General features: G+C 43.9%; 2 protein-coding genes across 2 annotated transcripts in view; one reads left to right on the top strand and one right to left on the bottom strand.

The window, feature by feature from the left end:
- Window positions 1-2,948, top strand: part of ptgr2 (prostaglandin reductase 2) — a 49,979-nt gene extending 47,031 nt beyond the window's left edge. The window contains exon 12 of the transcript XR_011960523.1: window positions 2,498-2,948. The gene's annotated coding sequence lies outside the window, so the exon portion shown is untranslated. The remainder of the gene's footprint in view (window positions 1-2,497) is intronic.
- A 74-nt stretch (window positions 2,949-3,022) lies between these two features.
- tmem62 (transmembrane protein 62) overlaps window positions 3,023-19,903 on the bottom strand; it is a 76,288-nt gene continuing 59,407 nt past the window's right edge. Inside the window, exons 10-14 of the mRNA XM_072569457.1 lie at window positions 17,494-17,607; window positions 15,381-15,465; window positions 11,026-11,130; window positions 8,475-8,593; window positions 3,023-5,321 (exon numbers count right to left, since the gene is read on the bottom strand). Of these exons, the coding sequence (XP_072425558.1) occupies window positions 4,995-5,321; window positions 8,475-8,593; window positions 11,026-11,130; window positions 15,381-15,465; window positions 17,494-17,607 (750 nt within the window). The 3' untranslated portion in view covers window positions 3,023-4,994. The remainder of the gene's footprint in view (window positions 5,322-8,474; window positions 8,594-11,025; window positions 11,131-15,380; window positions 15,466-17,493; window positions 17,608-19,903) is intronic.

Below are 19,903 nucleotides of genomic sequence, written 5' to 3'. Positions count from 1 at the left end.
ATGGTTTTGGAAACCTCTGTCAGATTTCTTCTTTGCTGCCTTATCCTAACTTCAATCTAACCTCATCACCGCAACTGTTCATTCTTGAAATTTGTAAATCGCTTCTATAATGTGGTGGTCACAACTGTACTTAATACTCCAGCTGAGGCCTAACCAGTGTCTTTTGTAGATTCCTTACAGTGTGGAAATAGGCCCTTCAGCCCAACAAGTCCACACTGACATTCCGAAGAGTAACCCATTCCCCTACCCCTATTACTATATATTTACCCCTTAAAAAAATGCATCTAACTTACACATCTCTGAACACTAGATGGGTAACTTAAGGATGGCCAGTTCACCTAACCTGCACGTTTGGACTGTGGGAGGAAATCCATGCAGACACTGGGAGAACATGCAAACTTCACACAGTCATCCAAGGCTGCAATTGAACCCAGGTCCCTAGGGCAGTGAGGCAGTTGTACTAACCATTGATCCTACTGGCTTGCACAATTTCAATATCACCTCTATGAATAGAGTTTATGGCTCTATTAATAAAGCCAAGAACACTGCCTTATTAACTATGCTCTCCATCTGTCTTGCCACGTTCAATGATCTGTTTGCATATACCACCAGGTCCCTCTGCTCTTGCACCCACTATTTTCTATTGTCTTTCAATGTTCTTCTGACCAAAGTGCATCAACTCTCCCTTCTCTAGACGGGACAACCTATCTGCCCACTCCACCAACTTGTCCATGTCGTTTTGGACCTCCACACTATCACCCTCACAGTTTGCAATTCTTCCAAGTTTTGTGTCCCCTGCACATCAAGATCTAGACCATTAATTTGTGTCAGGAAAAGCAGGGGTCCCAATACCACTACAAACCTTGCCCCAGCCTGAACAAAAAAAACACTATTACATTCTGCTTCCTATCACTCAGCAAAGTTTGTATCCACATTGCCAATGCCCTCTTTGTACCATGATATATAATTGTCCTCGCTGTCGTGAGGCAGTGTGTCAAATGCCTTCTGGAAACCCATGTATACTATGGTGGTAGTTCAGCGCTGGCATCATCAATAATTATTTGATGTGTGTGAAAGCTGCTGCTTGTTCTGAACTCTGTTGTTTACATGGGCTCCATTTGACTTTGATCATTTTGTGTTCATTCAATTTCACGTTCACGTGGCTAGCTCTACAGCAATCTCATTAGGTCCCAATCATTGTCTGTGGTGGCTTCTCCATCCTACCTTCACGTGATGACTAGCACATCCTCCACTGAGAGGATCACTGGTATCCTGTTAAATGCTGGAAATCACTATTGGCACTCATATGGCTGAAGGGCTTTTGCCCGAAACACAAATTTTCCTGCTCCTTGGATGCTGCCTGAACTGCTGTGCTTTTCCAGGGAAGTGAAAGATGAGATAAACATGTTTGTTCCATCACCTACTGTTAGGTGAAATTTCAGAGAAAACTAATTAGGTCTAATTTTATTTCTGTTGCATTGACTCCCTGTTGGTAACATTTTGATTTGTAAAAGGTAAAAATACAGTGTGGGGAGATGGTCAATAAGTAGTGTGTTCAATGATTAGAATAAGTTAAGCCAACAGCATATCAGTGATATCAAAACAGTGCGTGTTGGAGAAACTCAGCAGGTCTGGCAGGAGATACGAAGAGAGAAAGGCAGACTTCGGTCTTGAAGCATTAATTCTGTTTCTCTCTCCACAGAAACTCAGACCTGCTGAGTTCTCTAGCACTTTGTTTCCAGCAGCCGCTTTTGCTTTTGTTTTTGGTGTTTCCATTTCACTCCATTTCTCACAGCCGAAGTTACAGTCTCCTCTCGGGTTTTCCCCTGATCTACCAGAAGTTTCGGCTACCTCTCTGGTTTTCCCCTGAACTACCTGAATTAATTCTGATTTTATTTTACATGGATTTGTTTTCCTCAAGTCAAAGTACCCTGGGGCTTCCTTCCCCCACACTCTTTATACCATTCATGACTGATATCATCCTTTTATGAGTTGAACATGCAGACCTGGGAAGCCGCAGTAGAGTTTAGCCATGGTAACTATACCAACGGATGACCTTGCAAGTTAAACTGAATATTTCACACTGAATTAAATGCTCTTGCATATTCCTGGGAGCACCTCATATCTATACCTTTGGAAATAAACTTCTGGAGGCTGCATTTTCAATTGGAGGCATTCATTCAGCTTTTTAAAATGTAGTTTGATTTTCTCAAAAGTGAATTTAAAATTGTATCAGGCAATGCGTTACCCCTTCAACTTTCTGGATGATTGAATGGCGTTTGATACTGATATTTTGCACTCAAACTCTTTATCTCACTCACTCAATGAGGGACACCACAGGAAAAACATGGGGAGAGACTGAGTTTACTTTTGGTCACATTAGACAAAATGATGTGTGAGGGAAGTGTTGGAAGCACCCACATGAGAGTTTCAGGTCAGTCAGCTCACACCTTGACTTAATTTTGGATTTTCAAGTCAGTTGTATCTTGTCTTTCAGCTGGGTTTGTTCCTGTGGCATGAGTGGAAACAGCACCCCTGCTGGACCAAGCAAGGATTACAAACATGACCCTTGACATGTACACTTTTGAGTAAGGATGGTGTTGAGGACTGCGATGGACTGGGAAGAAATTACAGCCCACTCGTTTTGATTTCAATGGGGAAGTGTTGCATTTCAATGCATTGAGGATCACTGGCAGGCACTGGAGGAAGAGCAGACCACTCAGCCCATCAAGCCTGTTTCCATAGGAGTCTAACCCAATAAATCCCAGTTAGGTCTATAATACTCAACAAAAATATGCTCTTTTTGGCCATCGTTGATTATGTTCCAGTTGTGTGGGGCCTGGGCTTGGATATTCCTTCCCCAAACCTCTCCATCTCTAAGATTTTGTTATTTGTCCTAATGCCTATGAAGCAATTTGGAATGTTTTACTTAAAGATGGTATATAAACACATGTTACTGCAAGTACAGCAGAGGAGGAGTGCAGCCATGCGCATTCTACACTAGGTTTGACAACATCTCAACAGCATTCATTGTGGCATTTATTTTTGTCTGACTGTGTTCCCATGTGACAAGCACCATTCTTCTCACAGTAAAATGTGAACAGGAATGACTCCATGCTAGAAGACCCAGGTGATTCAAGTGCTGTGCTCAAAATGCATTTGAATTCCAAAGTGGTGTTTCCAAATTGTAGCAATTCTGATTCATTGCTGTACTGAATAGTCAATTTGTGAACTGTAAATTAAAGCATTCTCCTTCACAATTTGTGATTACAACAGACGAGGTAAAATTAAAAAAAAAACAGAAAATGCTGGAAGCACTCAACACTTAAAGCAGCAACTGCACAGGAAAAAGGACATTGCGTTTCTATAATTAACAGCCTCAGGCTGTCTCAGAACACAAAGCATCCCGAAGGGTATCCTGCAGCCATTTGTCACTGATATAATACAGCAGCCAATTTAGCCATGGCAACGTCTGGCAAACAGCATTGTGATAATGACCAGGTTGTATGGTTTTAGGCGTTTACTTTTCTTTTAAATCAGCCAAAGCACAGCTGATAGTACTTCCCAAGTCAGGAGGTTGTGGGTTCAAGCCAGCCTCTAGGTCCTGAGCACGATAAACAAGGGCTGATATTCAGTGCTCTGTAATACTGAGGGAGTGCTGTACTGTGGGAGGTGGTACCTTTATTTGAGACCCCTAAGGTGGACCAAAACATTCCCAGAATACTATTTTGTAGAAACCCAGGGGCATTCTCCCAATGTCTTGGCCAAGATTAATCACCATCTTGTTGCATGCAAATGGGCTGCTACATTTCCAATGCTACAACAGTGCAAGTAAGTTACTATTATAAAGTGCTGTGCAGTATCTGGCAATAATGAAAGGAATTATATAAATACCAGTCTTTCCTAATGCTTGAGGGATAAGCTGGGGCACCAGGAAAATTCCCCTGCTCCTTTTTGAAATAGTGATAGGTGATCTTTCATACACCCACAAGCAGACAAACGTGATCCTAGTTTAACATCTCACTCGAAAGGTGATATCTCTGGCAGTGTCACTCTACCTCAGTACATGAAGAGAAAGCATCGACATTTCAGATCGATGATATGTCAGATGTTGCCTGACCTTGCTGAGCGTTTTCCAGCAGTTTCGGTTTTAACTGACTTCACCAGCCCTTCACAGTATTTTACTTTATGTCCCACGAGGCTGAATTTTTTTTTTCTCTAAATTAAATTACTCACAGAATGAAACCTGAACAAATTATTTCAAGCGTGTGTTAAACACACCCTCATCCTTCAAAGGACCCCTTATCTTTCCATGTTTCTCACTTGCAAAGCAACACCGAGATCAAGAACAGCAGCGGCTGCTCGAGCCAACCCTGTGAAATTCTCTGCCACAGAAAGCAGTAATAGACTGAATGTTTTCAAGAAAAAGTTCGATACAGCTCTCTCGGTTAAAGGGATCAAAAAGAGAGACCTGGAACAGATGACTGAGTTGGATGATCAGCCATAATTATTTTGAACATCGGTGCAGGCTCCAAGAGTCAAACGGCCTACTCCTCTTCTACTTTCTAACCCACTTTATAAAGTTCTGAAGTGATGAGAACATATGTGTAGAGGACGCAAGTCATTTAGATCCCTAGAGGGCAGCATAAACACACACTCTCTCACTCACACACACACACACCGAGTTCCCTCTTGGGTTCTGACCAGCAGGCATTATAAAAAGATACGAGGTGTGGTATGAGGTAAAATGTGAGCTGCTTCTACCAGCTCCCGCTTCTTGAGTTTCAATCTTCATTTCATTAAAGCCGATTTTCCAGTTGTTTCCCTTGGTGCATTTGGTTTTGAGACAGACAATGGAAGGAAAAGATTTGATGGGATTTGATACTGTAATCACCTTGCGTGATTTGTGATGGATTGGTTTGAGAAGTGCGAATGGCAGTCAAGATGCTCGGTCGCTGTGTGTCCAGCTCTTGAGCGGCCACCTCTCTCCCCCTTCAGGAGTAGGGGCAATTCTTCATTTCCGCTTTAAATGTTCTGATGGAGGAGTTGTCGAGAGCCCAGGCCCTGTACACAAGGACCAGGGCCAGTAACACTGACCATGTCCTTACCGGAGACAGGAAGAAGGCAGCATAGCCATAAGTGAGCAGCAGGATGTAGCAGCTGTAGAGTTGCCACAGGAAGAGTGCCAGGATGAAAACGTGCATGGGCACAGTGCGGAGCCAGCCTGTGTACTTGTAGTGTGTCCAAAAGCAAGCCCCTCGACACCGAAGGAGCAGACACCAGCTTAGGTAGCCCATCAGTGGTATGTTAAAAAATGTCAGCTGGGTGAAGAGAAGGTAGAGAGAAACATTAAAAGTAGTGTTAAAACAGGACATTAACTGTTAGAATTAAAGCATTTAATTGGTAGAGATCATCCCTCGCCCTCCCCGAACAGATTCCTGTCAAGCCGGTCTCTGAGTAGGTGGGAAGACTAAAGAAGCAGCCTGCCCAGACCTCCCACCCCTCAAACCAACCAGTCCTGCCAGGCCTTCAATAGTATGCTGCACTCCCCCCTTGACTCTGTGTCCACCCACCCAAGGCATGACAGAAACCTGCCCTTAGGCCTGGTTGGATAACATTCTCCCACCACACACTCCCTCAGCCTAAAGTCTGACAGTGCTGCTGCAATGCCCCAACAGACCCACCACCCCCTCCAGCCAGTAACTCCAGAATGATAGCACCAGCCTGTGGGGCCTTGTGGTGGAGTGCCACTGCACACATACTGTGCTAGCTCTGGATTACATACAACCATCAGCACAGTGCAACTGCAGAGACTTTCCTTCCCACCTGAACAAACAGGGTTCCCAGGAAGCTCACATCCACGTCACGGGTCAGGAAGCCAAATGCCGGGACAATTTCAGGAAATCTGGAATGGTCAGTCACCCTGGAATAGAGTGCCTCCCTAAGTCATATCTGAGGGGAATTAGAGTCGTGACTGGAGTCACATATCAGCCAGACTTGGGGACAGACAAGTGGATTCCTTCCCGAAAGGGTCGAATGCCCATAGAACATTACAGCGCATTACAGGCCCTTCAGCCCTCGATATTGCACTGACCTGTGAAAACAATCTGAAGCTCAGCTAACCACTCATCCACATGTCTATCTAATGACCATTTAAATGCCCTCAAAGTTCACGAGTCTACTACTGTTGCAGGCAGAGCGTTCCACGCACTCTGAGTAAAGAAACTACCTGTGACACCGGTTCTATATCTATCACCCCACAATTTAAAGCTATGTCCCCTCGTGCTAGCCATCACCATCCGAGGAAAAAGAATCTGTCCACCCTATCTAACCTTTTGATTATCTTATATGTCTCAATTAAGTCACCTCTCAACCCTCTTCTCTCTAATGAAAACAGCCTCAAGTCCCTCAGCCTTTCCTCCTAAAACCTTCCCTCTATACCAGGCAACATCCTAGTAAATCTTCTCTGAACCTTTCCAAAGCTTCCACATCCTTCCTATAATGCAGTGACCAGACTGGACACAATACTCCCAAGTGCGGCCGCATCAGTGTTTTGTGCAGCAGCAATATGACTTCATGGCTCTGGAGCTCAATCCCTCTCTCAATAAAAGCTAACACACTGTAAGCCTTCTGAACAACCCTATCAACCTGGGTGGCAATTTTCAGGGATCTATGTACATGGACTCTGCTCATCTACACTACCAAGAATCTTACCATTAGCCCAGTACTCTGCATTCCAGTTACTCCTTCCAAAGTGAATCACCTCACACTTTTCTGCATTAAACTCCATTTGCCACCTCTCAGCCCAGCTCTGCAGCTTATCTCTGTCTCTCTGTAACCTGCAACATCCTTCTGCACTATCCACAACTCCACCGACCTTAGTGTCACCTGCAACTTTACTAACCCATCATTCTACATCCTCATCCAGGTCACTTATAAAAATGACAAACAGCAGTGGCCCCAAAACAGGTCCTTGCGGTACAACACTAGTAACTAAACTCCAGAATGAACATTTCCCACCAACCACCACCCTCTGTCGTCTTTCAGCTAGCCAACCTCTGATTCAAACTGCTAAATCACCCTCAATCCCATGCCTCCGTATTTTGTGTAATAGCCTACTGAGGGGAACCTTATCAAACACCTTACTGAAATCTATATACACCACATCAACTGCTTTACCCTCATCCACCTGTTTGGTCACCATCTCAAAGAACTCAATCAGGTTGGTGAGGCACTACCTACCCTTCACAAAACCGTGTTGACAATCCACTAATCAACTTATTTGTTTCTAGATGATTATAAATCCTATCTCTTATAATCCTTTTCCAACACTTTACCTACAACCAAAGTACGGCTCACTGGTCTATAATTACCAGGGTTGTCTCTAACTCCCCTTCTTGAACAAGGGGACAACATTTGCTACCCTCCTGTCTTCTGACAGTATTCCTGTAGACAATGATGACATAAAGATCAAAGCCAAAGGTTCTGCAATCTCCTCCCTGGCTTCCCAGAGAATCCTAGGATAAATCCCATCCAGTCCAGGGGATTTACATATTCTCATACTTTCCAGAATTGCTAACACCTCCTCCTTATGGCTCTCAATCCCATCTAGTCTGATAGCCTGTATCGCAGTGTTCTCTTCAACAACATTGTCTTTTTCCAGTGTGAATACAGACAAAAAAATATTCTTATAGCACTTCTCCTATCTCCTCGGACTGCACACACAACTTCCCGCTATTGACCTTGACTAACCCAAATCTTTCTCTAGTCATTCTTTTATTCCTGATATACCAATAGAAAGCTTTTGGGTTTCCCTTGATCCTGACTGTCAACAACTTCTCATATCCCCTCCTGGTTGCTTGTAGCTCTCTCTTTAGGTCCTTCCTGGCTAATATTGTAACTCTCAAGTTCATTTTTACAAAACTCACGAGGTAATTTGTGGGCACTTTTATGGATACCCATGTTTTCTTTCCAGCTACTTGAAACTGGATTAAAATACTCTGTCAGCAAGATATGTGCTCTCTTTCCCTGCATATTAGTTATTATTATCCCTGTGGCTGGATTTCTAGTGTTGTAACATGAACACTACACTCCAGTGCTCCACAACAATACAGTCACTATGAAATATTATTCTAATATTATAGTCAAATATTAATTCAAAATTGGCTGATACAAAGTGCTTAATAATTCAGAAGTTTCATTTGTACAACCTTTTAGCAAAACTGTTTTTAAAAAAATTCTCATTTTCTCTCCGATTCTTTCTATCTATTGTCTTAAATCTGTATCCTCTGGTTACTGACATGTTCACTAGTGAAAACAGTTTCTCATTAATAACTCCACTGAAACCATGGTTTGCACACCCATTTCTAACCTTGTTACTCAATCAGTGTTAATCTCAACGCTGTTAAATGTCAATGAAACCCACCAACACAGTATGTGAGGAGCAATTATCGAACTGTTGCTTGCTCTTTTACCTGAAAGATTCCAAAGATGAAAGTTAGGCTTCCCTCCAAGAAATGGCCATCCACCACCACCCCAAAGACAAAGCAGGCTCCAAAGTGGCCATCTATCACCTCACCAACAAACCAGGGCCCTGCAACATGGGAAAAATAAACGTTAAGGACTTTCACATGTAACCTCTGCTTGTTGCTGAGACTACACTCAAAAAGAGAGAGGTGGGGGAGGGGGAAAGTATTTGTTGCTACACCAGTTCCTCAATTTGGTGATAAAAGTTTCCACAAATATCACAGGGGTCAACTGATTGGCTTTTACCATTGATCAATCGCAAGTTTTGTTCAATTTTTTACACAAAGTATAGGTTGGGACAGTTCGCCGAATACAATGTAAGGGTGAGATCATGATAGAGATTCTCTGGGAATCAGTTATATTTCATCACTGAGATTAGGGAAATTGAGTGGCATGGTGCAATGGAGGATAGAATCTCATCAAATGCTTCAGATTATTAACATGTTTTGCAATCTAGAATTGGTTTTCCACAGATCTGAGCTGGATGATTATAAATGCTTCTCTTGTTTTGAAACTTTTCTTCCTTCACTTCAGCCTTGAGAATGGCTTCTACCTCCTTTATTATACCTAATGCAAAACAATGTATTTATTATCAGTTGAGTTTAACACTAATCATAAAAATGTGTTAGTTTGGCACAGGGGACAGTGGTGGGCCTAGAGCTTTGGAAATGTACTGTGTGTCCTTAGCAACAAGAATAGCTTACATTTCAAATTAAAGATTACTAATGGGCAGCACGGTGGCACAGTGGTTAGCACTGCTGCCTCACAGCGCCAGCAAACCCGAGTTCAATTCCCGCCTCAAGTGACTGACTGTGTGGAGTTTGCACATTCTCCCCGTGTCTGCATGGGTTTCCTCCACGTGCTCCGGTTTCCTCCCATAGTCCAAAGATGTGCAGGTTGGGTGAATTGGCCATGCTAAATTACCCATAGTGTTAGGTGAAGGGGTAATTGTAGGGGAATGGGTCTGGGTGTGTTGTGCTTCGGCGGGTCGGTGTGGACTTGTTGGGCTGAAGGGCCTGTTTCCACACTGTAAGTAATCTACTCTAAAATCTAATCTAAACACCCTCAGAATTATTATCTGACATAAAGCCAAAGAATAGGTGGTCAAAAGCCTAGTCAAAAAGATGGGATTTAAAGCTGAGAGAGGTGGCAAGATTTAGGAGGGGAATACCAGAATTTAGTATCTAGGAATTGCCAGCAATGGTGCGGCGTTAAAAATTGAAGGTCATAGAATCCTTATAGTGTGGAAGCAGGCCATTTGGCCCATCAAGCCCACAGCGACCCACCGAGACTCACCTATTCGTGTAACCCTGCATTTCCCATGGCTAATCCACCTCGCCTGCATATCCCTGGATATTATGAGCAATTTAACTTAGCAAACCCACCTCACCTGCACATCTTTGGACTGTGGGAGGAAACTGGAGCACCCAGAGGAAATCCATACAGAATAGGGGAGAATGTACAAACGCCACACCAGCAGTTGCCAGAGACTGGAATTGAATCCAAGACTCTGATGCTGTGAGGCAACGTCACTAACCACTGAACCACCGTGCCGCAGACGATAGAATTAGAGGAGCACGGTATCTCACAGAGTTGTGGAGCTTGCAGAGGTTATAAAAAGAGGGAGGGGTTCAGTCACACAGGGATTTGAAACCAATGATGAGAGATTTAAAATACAGGCATTACCAGATGAGGAGAAAACAAGAATTGTATGTCATTCTGCAACTGGGAGAGTGTTCTTTCAGATTCAATATTAACTATGTCAAGTTTTCATTATATAATAATGAGGTCTGAGGATGAGCAAAAGAATTTGGAAATACTTTTGAGATGTGGAATCGATAGAGGAAGAAGTGAAGATGTATATTGTTCTCTGTTGTTGCAACCAAGGGTAATGACAAGTGTAAACTGCTTCAATGAAAACTTGGACAATCACTTGCTCTGAACACACGGGGTGTCCAAGCTGCTTCGCAGGGCGACTGTTTACAAATACACATGGACTTTCATCAGTTGGGAGCTCTCAAGGTGTCCAGTCACCCTGTTTCATAATAAATTCTAGTGATTCCCCAACAGATGACATCAGGGTAACAGGCCTTTAATTACCACTTTCCACTCCCATCCTTTTTTTTATATATAGGACAGAATGACATGCACAATTTTTCAAATTAAAGGAGGTAGGCACGAAGTGGAAATTCCGAGGTGGGATCTTTCCAGATCTTTCCATATATGGCCCTCTCCATATATGTTTGTACATAGAGTTGCCAATCCTCCAGGATTGTCCTGAAGTTTACAGGAATTGCAGATCAGTCTGTACTGCAAGTAGACTTGAAGGAAAGTCACCAAGATGTGAACAAGCTGGGATTATTAGCAACACCTGCTGGAAACCGAATGGGAGTCCTCATGGAAGTTACACACAAGTCATTTCCTTTAAGCTTAAAGGGTCAGTACAAATAAATAAGGGAACTTCAATACTGTTAGATTGACATTAAATTAATTACTCACCCACAGCCACGTAGCAAGTGAACAGCAACACAGGATAGTAGAACATGTTTGTCTTACATAACACATGAAATGAAAATAATGTCAGAGTGAAGACGCCAGGGCTCTCTAGTTCGGAAAAGAGATCGAAACAATTTTAGTACAAAATTAATGCAATTTTACATTTAAAAGAGAAAACATAATCTGTCTACAGAGGGAGGCCATTCGGCCTATCTTGCTAGTGCAAGCACTTTAAAAAGGAGCCAACTGATGAGCTTTACTCTCCTGCTCTTCCAGAGTCATGCAAAAATCCAGTTCTCTTTTGACAGTTATTATTGAATATGTTTCCAGATCAGAACAATATCACTATGCAAAAATTAAACTGTCACCTCCAATCTGATTATCCCATTCTCTTATTTTGCTGACTTTTCAAAGTCTTGGTCCTTCTTCAAACTTCATTTTACAAGTCACTGTGTGCAGTACTGTTTACAGAGAATAATCTCTAATAGCCCAGTCAAGTGGCTCTTTCTCATATGCGAACGTTGGTGAGTTACAGGAACACAGAACTGAGGGAGATAAAGTATAAAGATGAATTGCAGCTGAACTACAATTGTATGTGGTGGTTGCTATCTGACACATGTACCTATTTGCATGTTACTTCTCATTAATGCCAATGGGTGTATCAGTGTTAGTCAGAGATCTCTTCAAGAGTCAACCTGAACATTCCAGACTGGATTGACAGCAGTGATATTCGATGGACTTTGTATACAAAAGCTGGGTTGACACTTACCAATTTCAGAGGAGAAAGTGAGGACTGCAGATGCTGGAGATCAGAGCTGAAAATGTGTTGCTGGAAAAGCGCAGCAGGTCAGGCAGCATCCAAGGAGCAGGAGAAGGGCTGATAATCGAAACGTCGATTCTCCTGTTCCTTGGATGCTGCCTGACCTGCTGCGCTTTTCCAGCAACACATTTTCAGCACTTACCAATTTCATTTTGCTTCCGTCCCATCCGTGTCTCCCTCACATTTTGGTGGTCTGCATTGCCTTTGAGGGGCTTTGCATGGGAAGTAATCAATTGGAAACTAGGGGTGATTTACTGGCAATAATTAATAGGTGAAAACAAAAGAGTAATTCTGGATATCAGAAAAACACAAAAAAGGGTTGGAGGAAGGATCTTGTGGCATAGTGGTAGTGTCACTACCTTGAGCCAGGAGGCTGGGTTCAAGCCTCACCTACTCCAGAAGTGTCTCATAACATTCCTGAATGGGTCAATTAAAAAATATTATAAATTGTGTAGGGAATGTAGTGGCACAGTGGTAGTGTCCCTACTTCCCTGCCTGCAGACCCAGGTTCAAGTCCCATCTACCCTGAAGATGTTTCATAACATGTGCTAACTGTTGACTAAAAATAAACATATGTCTTTTGATAAAAAGAGCTGGGTTATGGCCACAGTAGTGTAGCTGAAGTGTATATGGCATGGATTCAAGTTCCTGTCTGATTTCTTTGCATTCAATCAAAGGGTTCTAGTAGTACAACAGTCATGTTTATAACTCTGGACCAGGAGGCCTTGGTTCAAGTCCCACCTACTTTGAAGTTGTGTCACAATGCATCAAAACAATCTGATTAGAAATAAAGAGCTGGGTATCAGTCTATTAAACATGGTTCATTATTACTAATTCAGTTCAGATCTAGTGCCAACAATTACAATTTAATTTCTTTAGAAGTGTCCAGGTAAGGTATACTTTTGCACTATAATTAAAATGGTCATCCTTCTCTGCCTTAGTGTATGTATCTTACTGGACATACTAAGTCTAAGCTGAAAATGTGTTGCTGGAAAAGCGCAGCAGGTCAGGCAGCATCCAAGGAACAGGAGAATCGACGTTTCGGGCATGAGCCCTTCTTCAGGAATGAGGAAAGTGTGCCAAGCAGGCTAAGATAAAAGGTAGGGAGGAGGGACTTGGGGGAGGGGCATTGGAAATGCGATAGGTGGAGGGAGGTTAAGGTGAGGGTGATAGGCCGGAGTGGGGGTGGGGGCAGAGAGGTCAGGAAGAAGATTGCAGGTTAGGAAGGTGGTGCTGAGTTCGAGGGATTTGACTGAGACAAGGTGGGGGGAGGGGAAATGAGGAAACTGGAGAAATCTGAGTTCATCTCGTGGTTGGAGGGTTCCCAGGCGGAAGATGAGGCACTCTTCCTCCAACCGTCGTGTTGCCATGGTCTGGCGATGGAGGAGTCCAAGGACCTGCATGTCCTTGGTGGAGTGGGAGGGGGAGTTGAAGTGTTGGGCTACGGGGTGGTTGGGTTGGTTGGTCCGGGTGTCCCAGAGGTGTTCTCTGAAACGTTCCGCAAGTAGGCGGCCTGTCTCCCTAATATAGAGGAGGCCACATCGGGTGCAGCGGATGCAGTAAATGATGTGTGTGGAGGTGCAGGTGAATTTGTGGCGGATATGGAAGGATCCCTTGGGGCCTTGGAGGGAAGTAAGGGGGGATGTGTGGGTGCAAATTTTGCATTTCTTGCGGTTGCAGGGGAAGGTGCCGGGAGTGGAGGTTGGGTTGGTGGGGGGTGTGGACCTGACGAGGGAGTTATGGAAGGAGTGGTCTTTTCGGAACGCTGATAGGGGAGGGGAGGGAAATATGTCCCTGGTGGTGGGGTCCGTTTGGAGGTGGCGGAAATGACGACGGATGATACGCTGGACATGGAGGTTGGTGGGGTGGTAGGTGAGGACCAGTGGGGTTCTGTCCTGGTGGCGGTTGGAGGGGCGGGGCTCAAGGGTGGAGGAGCGGGAAGTGGAAGAGATGTGGTGGAGGGCATCGTCGACTACGTCTAGGGGGGAAATTGCGGTCCTTGAAGAAGGAGGCCATCTGGGTGGTACGGTTTTGGAACTGGTCCTCCTGGGAGCAGATGCGGCGGGGACGAAGGAATTGGGAATATGGGATGGCGTTTTTACAGGGGGCAGGGTGGGAGGAGGTGTAGTCTAGGTAGCTGTGGGAGTCGGTTGGTTTATAATAAATGTCCGTGTCGATTCGATCACCCGAGATAGAAATAGAGAGGTCTAGGAAGGGGAGGGAGGAGTCTGAGACGGTCCGGGTGAATTTGAGGTCGGGGTGGAAAGTGTTGGTAAAGTGGATGAACTGTTCAACCTCCTCGTGGGAGCACGAGGCAGTGCCGATACAGTCATCGATGTAGCAGAGGAAAAGGTGAGGGGTGGGGCCAGTGTAGGTGCAGAAGGTCGACTGTTCCACATATCCTACGAAGAGGCAGGCATAGCTGGGGCCCATGCAGGTGCCCATGGCTACTCCTTTGGTTTGGAGGAAGTGGGAGGATTGGAAAGAGAAGTTGTTCAGGGTGAGGACCAGTTCAGTCAGTCGAAGGAGGGTGTCAGTGGAAGGGTACTGGTTGGTACGGTGGGAAAGGAAGAAGCGGAGGGCTTTGAGGCCTCCGTGATGGGGGATGGAGGTGTACAGGGACTGGATGTCCATGGTGAAGATAAGGCATTGGGGACCAGGGAAGCGAAAATCATGGAGGAGGTGGAGGGCGTGGGTGGTGTCCCGAACGTAGGTGGGGAGTTCTTGGACTAAGGGGGACAGGACCGTGTCGAGGTATGCAGAGATGAGTTCGGTGGGGCAGGAGCAGGCTGAGACAATGGGTTGGCTGGGGCAGTCAGGTTTGTGGATTTTGGGCAGGAGGTAGAAATGGGTGGTGCGGGGTTGTGGGACTATGAGGTTGGAGGCGGTGGATGGGAGATCCCCTGAGGTGATGAGGTTATGGATGGTCTGAGAGATGATGGTTTGGTGGTGGGAGGTGGGGTCATGGTCAAAGGGGCAGTAGGAGGAGGTGTCTGCGAGCTGGCGTTTAGCCTCAGCGGTGTAAAGGTCGGTGCGCCAAACTACTACCGCGCCTCCCTTGTCTGTTGGTTTGATGGTGAAGTTGGGGTTGGAACGGAGGGAGTGGAGGGCTGCGCGTTGTGAGAGTGAGAGGTAGGAGTGGGTGAGAGGGGTGGAGAAGTTGAGGCGGTTAATGTCGCGGTGGCAGTTGGCTATGAAGAGATCGAGGGCAGGTAAGAGGCCAGCACAGGGTGTCCAGGTAGATGGGGTGTGTTGGAGGCAGGAGAAGGGGATGTCAGAGGGTGGGCGAGAATCTTGGTTGGAGAAGTAGGCGCAGAGGCGAAGGCGGCAGAAGAATTGTTCAATGTCACGCTGCGTGTTGAACTCGTTAATCCCATACTAAGTCTAAGGGATAACAAAAACAGAGCTGCATATTTTCTCAAAGATTTGTCCCCCTGATTATTCCCTGCTTCTCCGGCATGTAGTTCAGTTGAGAGTTACTGCAAACATGCTGTATGTTCAACAGCATTTAAAATCAAATACAAATCGCTGAACTTGCCTTTAAGCTGCGGATTTCTTTGGAACCGGACGGTAATGATCAAGCAGATATTAGCCAGGAAAACTAGAATAAATACAACCTTGGCCTATAAAACATAAAGGCACAACCAGCATCAAATTGTGTTAGAACCTCAGTTGCTCTACACAAATCTAATCTTTCACAGAGTTCATTTTGAATGATGTTATCTTACTTTGTAAACTTTAACTCTCTTGGTTAACGGGGAACCTTGAGTGAGAGTCTGGCAATGAACCAAACACATACAGCAGCAGGACCAACTCTCATGAAATAAAATCAACTACACTCTGATCAGATCAGGGGTGAAGGAAAGGAGATCAGGATGGGTGCTTCACAGTTAAATTATGATCTATCACATGAATATAAAAATATATGCCCGAAAGTAGTTTGTAAAGTTTTTACTATTTCATATACTTATTTTATTATCAAGCTCTCTGGCGGTACGGTGGCTCAGTGGTTAGCACTGTTGCCTCACAGCTCCGGGGACGCGGGCAACTGTCTGTGTGGAGTTTACACATTCTCCCTGTGTCTGTATAGGTTTGCTCCGGTTTCCGTCCACAATGGGGCAGCACAGCGGCTCAGTGGTTAGCACTGCTGCCTCACAGCACCATACACATGGGTTCAATTCCTCCCTCGGGCAACTGTCTGTGTGGAGTTTGCACATTCTCCCCGTGTCTGTGTGGGTTTCCTCCGGGTGCTCCGGTTTCCTCCCACAATCCAAAGATGTGCAGATCAGGTGAACTGGCCATGCTAAATTGCCCATAGTGTTAGGTGCATTAGTCAGGGTGAATGTAGGGGAATGGGTCTGGGTGGGTTGCTCCTCGGAGGGTCGGTGGGGACTTGTTGGGCCGAAGGGCCTATTTCCACACTGTAGGGAATCTAATCTAATCTAATCCAATCCAAAAATGTGCAGGCCTTAGAATTGGCCATGCTAAACTGCCCATAGTCTTCAGGGATATATAGGTTAGGTGCATTAGTCAGGTGTAAATAGAGGGTAGGGAAATGGGTCTGGGTGGGATATTCTTCGGAAGGTCAGTGTGGACTTGTTGGGCCGAAGGGACCGTTTTCAGGATAGTATGATTCTATAAAATCTCTCCTTCAGAGGAAATCACATTGACCTCGAAACATTACCTCGGTTTCTCTCTCCACAGATGCTGTCAGACTTGGGAACGTTGTTGTTTGATACATGCATTAATGACTTGGATGTGAATGTAGAGGTGACACAAAAATTGATAGTGTTGTTGATAGTGAGGAGGATAGTGTCAGACTATTGCCTAATAATGATCAGCTGGCAAATTGGCATAGTAACGGCAGATGGAATTAATCGTGACAAGTGCGAGGTGGTGCATGTTGGGAGGTCGAATAAGGAAGGATGTATACAATGAATGACAGGTCTCGGGAGTACTGAGGAACAAAGGGTGGTGTACAAGTCTATAGACCCTCAGGTAGACAGGGTGGAGAAGGCAGCACACAGGATGCTTGCCTTTGTAAACTGGGCATAAAATATAGGAACAAGGAAACCAAAAGAATTGCAGATGCTGTAAACCAGAAACAAAAACAGAAGTTGCTGGAAAAGCTCAGCAGGTCTGGCAGCATCTGTGAAGAAAAATCAGAGTAAATGCTTCGGGTCCAATGAGCCTTCCTCAGAACTCAGTTTCTGAAACTGGGCTTTCTAGTCTCTTTGACAACATGGTGAGCCTTGTCTTTGCAATTTATTTTCTTGTTAGCCACAGTTGGACTACCTTTCTCGAAGTTTTTATTCCTAAGGGAGTGGGTACTTACTCTGAATTTTTTTATTAAAATGTTTAACCTTGCCTATCTGCTGTCATACCCTTTAAACCAATTCCTCAATCTATCTCAGTCAATTCACCCCTCATCCCCACATAATGCATTTTGTTTAAATTTAGGCCCCACTCCACAAACAGGAGAGTACAGCAATTAATCAATTCAAACCTTCTTGGAAAAGGTTCAAGTGTTTTTACGCCTCACCATGGTTCTAAAATCTACCTTGCAAATACACATATAAACAACACTCCGCTGGAGATCTGTAAGCAGTGTGCTTACTTGCTGTGGTTTTGAAATCATTATGCAAACTTACCATGAGGTAATGTCGGGTCAGGAGGATGAATGATGCCACAAGGTCGAACGGGAGCAGTTTAATTTCTTCTACTGCAAAGTCATGACCTTTAACTGTGGTTCTTCCTGTTGTGTCCTGAAAACACAAAGCAAAGTGACTCTGTGCATGTGCACAAGAGGATTTGTGGCTAATTCACCCCAAACTACGGTTCAAGTCTGTTTCTACTAAAGGAATTCAAGGGTCCCAAGCACTGGATCTGGAAAGCAGAATTTTAACAGGGAAGAAGCTAGCAAAGCTACATGGCTCCTGCTAGTGGGACACAGGCTATGTGACCTCTTAGCACACTAAAACAGTTCAATTATTCACCGTTGGTGTTATCGTATTCAATTATTGCCACCCAACACGGAGATAGATCTTGCCAGATCAGGAAGGGTTCCATGACTTGCACCAACTCAGTGCGTGTAGATTCTTCAATATGTACTAGATTTGAACAGAAGGGCTTCAACAGTGGGTCATATCCGTGACTTAGATGTTGGCCAAGTTAACATCAGGCAATGACTTGGAGATTCCCTTCAAAGTTTCAGTAATAAAATAACAGTTGTTTAGTGAATGACCATTTTAAATTCTTAGTGTTATTCTTAGCATAGTTTGAGTTTACTTAGCAAATGTTGTGTAATATTTGAATCACATGTAATGATGCTGTGTTTTGAGTTTTGAAAGCTTGGGCTGTTTGAAATTATGCTGAGAACATATTTAAGATTGTCAGTCAGCCTCAATGCAGCGCACTTGCACACACAGAACTACACACATCAATACACAGGACAGAAATAACATGGACATTGTACCCATTTCAACTTAACAAAACAGGTGACAATCTTTTTCTGATAAAGGTATTTTCCTGAGAAATGAACAGTGTCAGCCCACCTGGTAAACAAAATGTGACAGTTAGCTGTCAATTTATCATCTAACGAGTGCATGCTTATGGCAATGCCTTTACTAATCAGAAACCACTTGCTAATCAATCAGTATTCTCCTCTCATACACTTGAAAAATCGATGTTCCCTTTACATTAGTATTCCCTGCAAATGTCCTAACGACTGTAAGACAAAATGCTTTAACAAAGCCTGTCTTTTTTCAGCAGTACTCAAATGATGGATGTGTTGGTGAGTTTAGATATTGAGATTAGAATGTGGTTGACGAGGGACGGGTGAAATTCCTGGAACACAGCAAAACTGAGACAAGCCAGACTGTTCAACTTTGTAGTGAGGATTGGTGCTGCTGTTGGGTTGGGTTAAAAACTTGACTGTGCAACTGGGCACTAACATGTAGCATTAGAGAAGTGCACAAAGGATTGGGAGAGACAGATAGCACTAGAATAAGAAATAGTAAGCTAATAGACAGGATCAAACCAAGATGGAATGCAACAGCTTTAAAAATGGTTTACACTTCATGCTTATAAATGCATGGAGTATGCTAACTATGGTTAAGCTAAAGACACAAAAGGCCAAAAATCTGATGACACAAAAATTGGAAATACTGAATTGAGAGAGAAAGTGTGAAAGACTTCTGTAGAACACGTACAAGCTTATATAAATAAGCTTGTGGAATGGGTCAACGTTCGATGGATGAAACTTAATGCATTTTGATATGAAGAACCAGGAGAGATGATACAATCTAAAGGGTACAGTTCTAAAGAGAATGTACGGAGGAGGTGATACATATGTACAAATATCATGGGTGGCACAATATTCTGAAAACAGTTAAAAAGGCATACATGATCTTGGGCTTCATAAACAGAGGACAAAAGGCTGTTCAGAGTATAGAATGCAACATGTAGAGATTTGTTGATTCTTTTCCTACCCAGAGTCTCTGAATGTATCAATTCTGGTAACATAGAGGCAGTTCACTTTGGATAAAATTTGTTTTTCTTTAAAAAAGCTCGAGCACACAGTCGGACGCAGAACACTTGATTGGACAGATTGCCACCACCCTTTGTCAGTATATACAGCAGACTTGCTTTCCAGAACAGCTGGATCGCAAACCCCACCTTGGACCCTGTTCTCCAGTTCTGGATTAGTCTTGAGTGATGACAGTTTGAAACCCCTCAAATTGATTTTCAAGTGATAGTGTATTTATTTTATTAATATTGCAGATATTTTGTACCATGCAGTGAGTACAATGACCTGATCACCTTAAATCTGGCAAATATCAAAATGCTACTGAACAGAACTGGATTAGACCATCTTTTAAACTCAAGATCACACAAGCTGAATTGTGGACATTGATCACTTCTGTGGAGGTTGAAGGATGAATGAACACATTTTGTAATACAGATTATATTATATATAACTGGTTATAACTGATACTGATTATACCAATTCACCCACTGATGCCTCCATGGAAATTATCAATAACAATACAAAATAGCCGG

The sequence above is a fragment of the Chiloscyllium punctatum genome, chromosome 4, assembly GCF_047496795.1.
Source record: "Chiloscyllium punctatum isolate Juve2018m chromosome 4, sChiPun1.3, whole genome shotgun sequence".
Lineage (NCBI taxonomy): Eukaryota > Metazoa > Chordata > Chondrichthyes > Orectolobiformes > Hemiscylliidae > Chiloscyllium > Chiloscyllium punctatum.
Note: the sequence above shows the minus strand (reverse complement) of the source record. Positions and strands in the feature narration are given on the sequence as shown.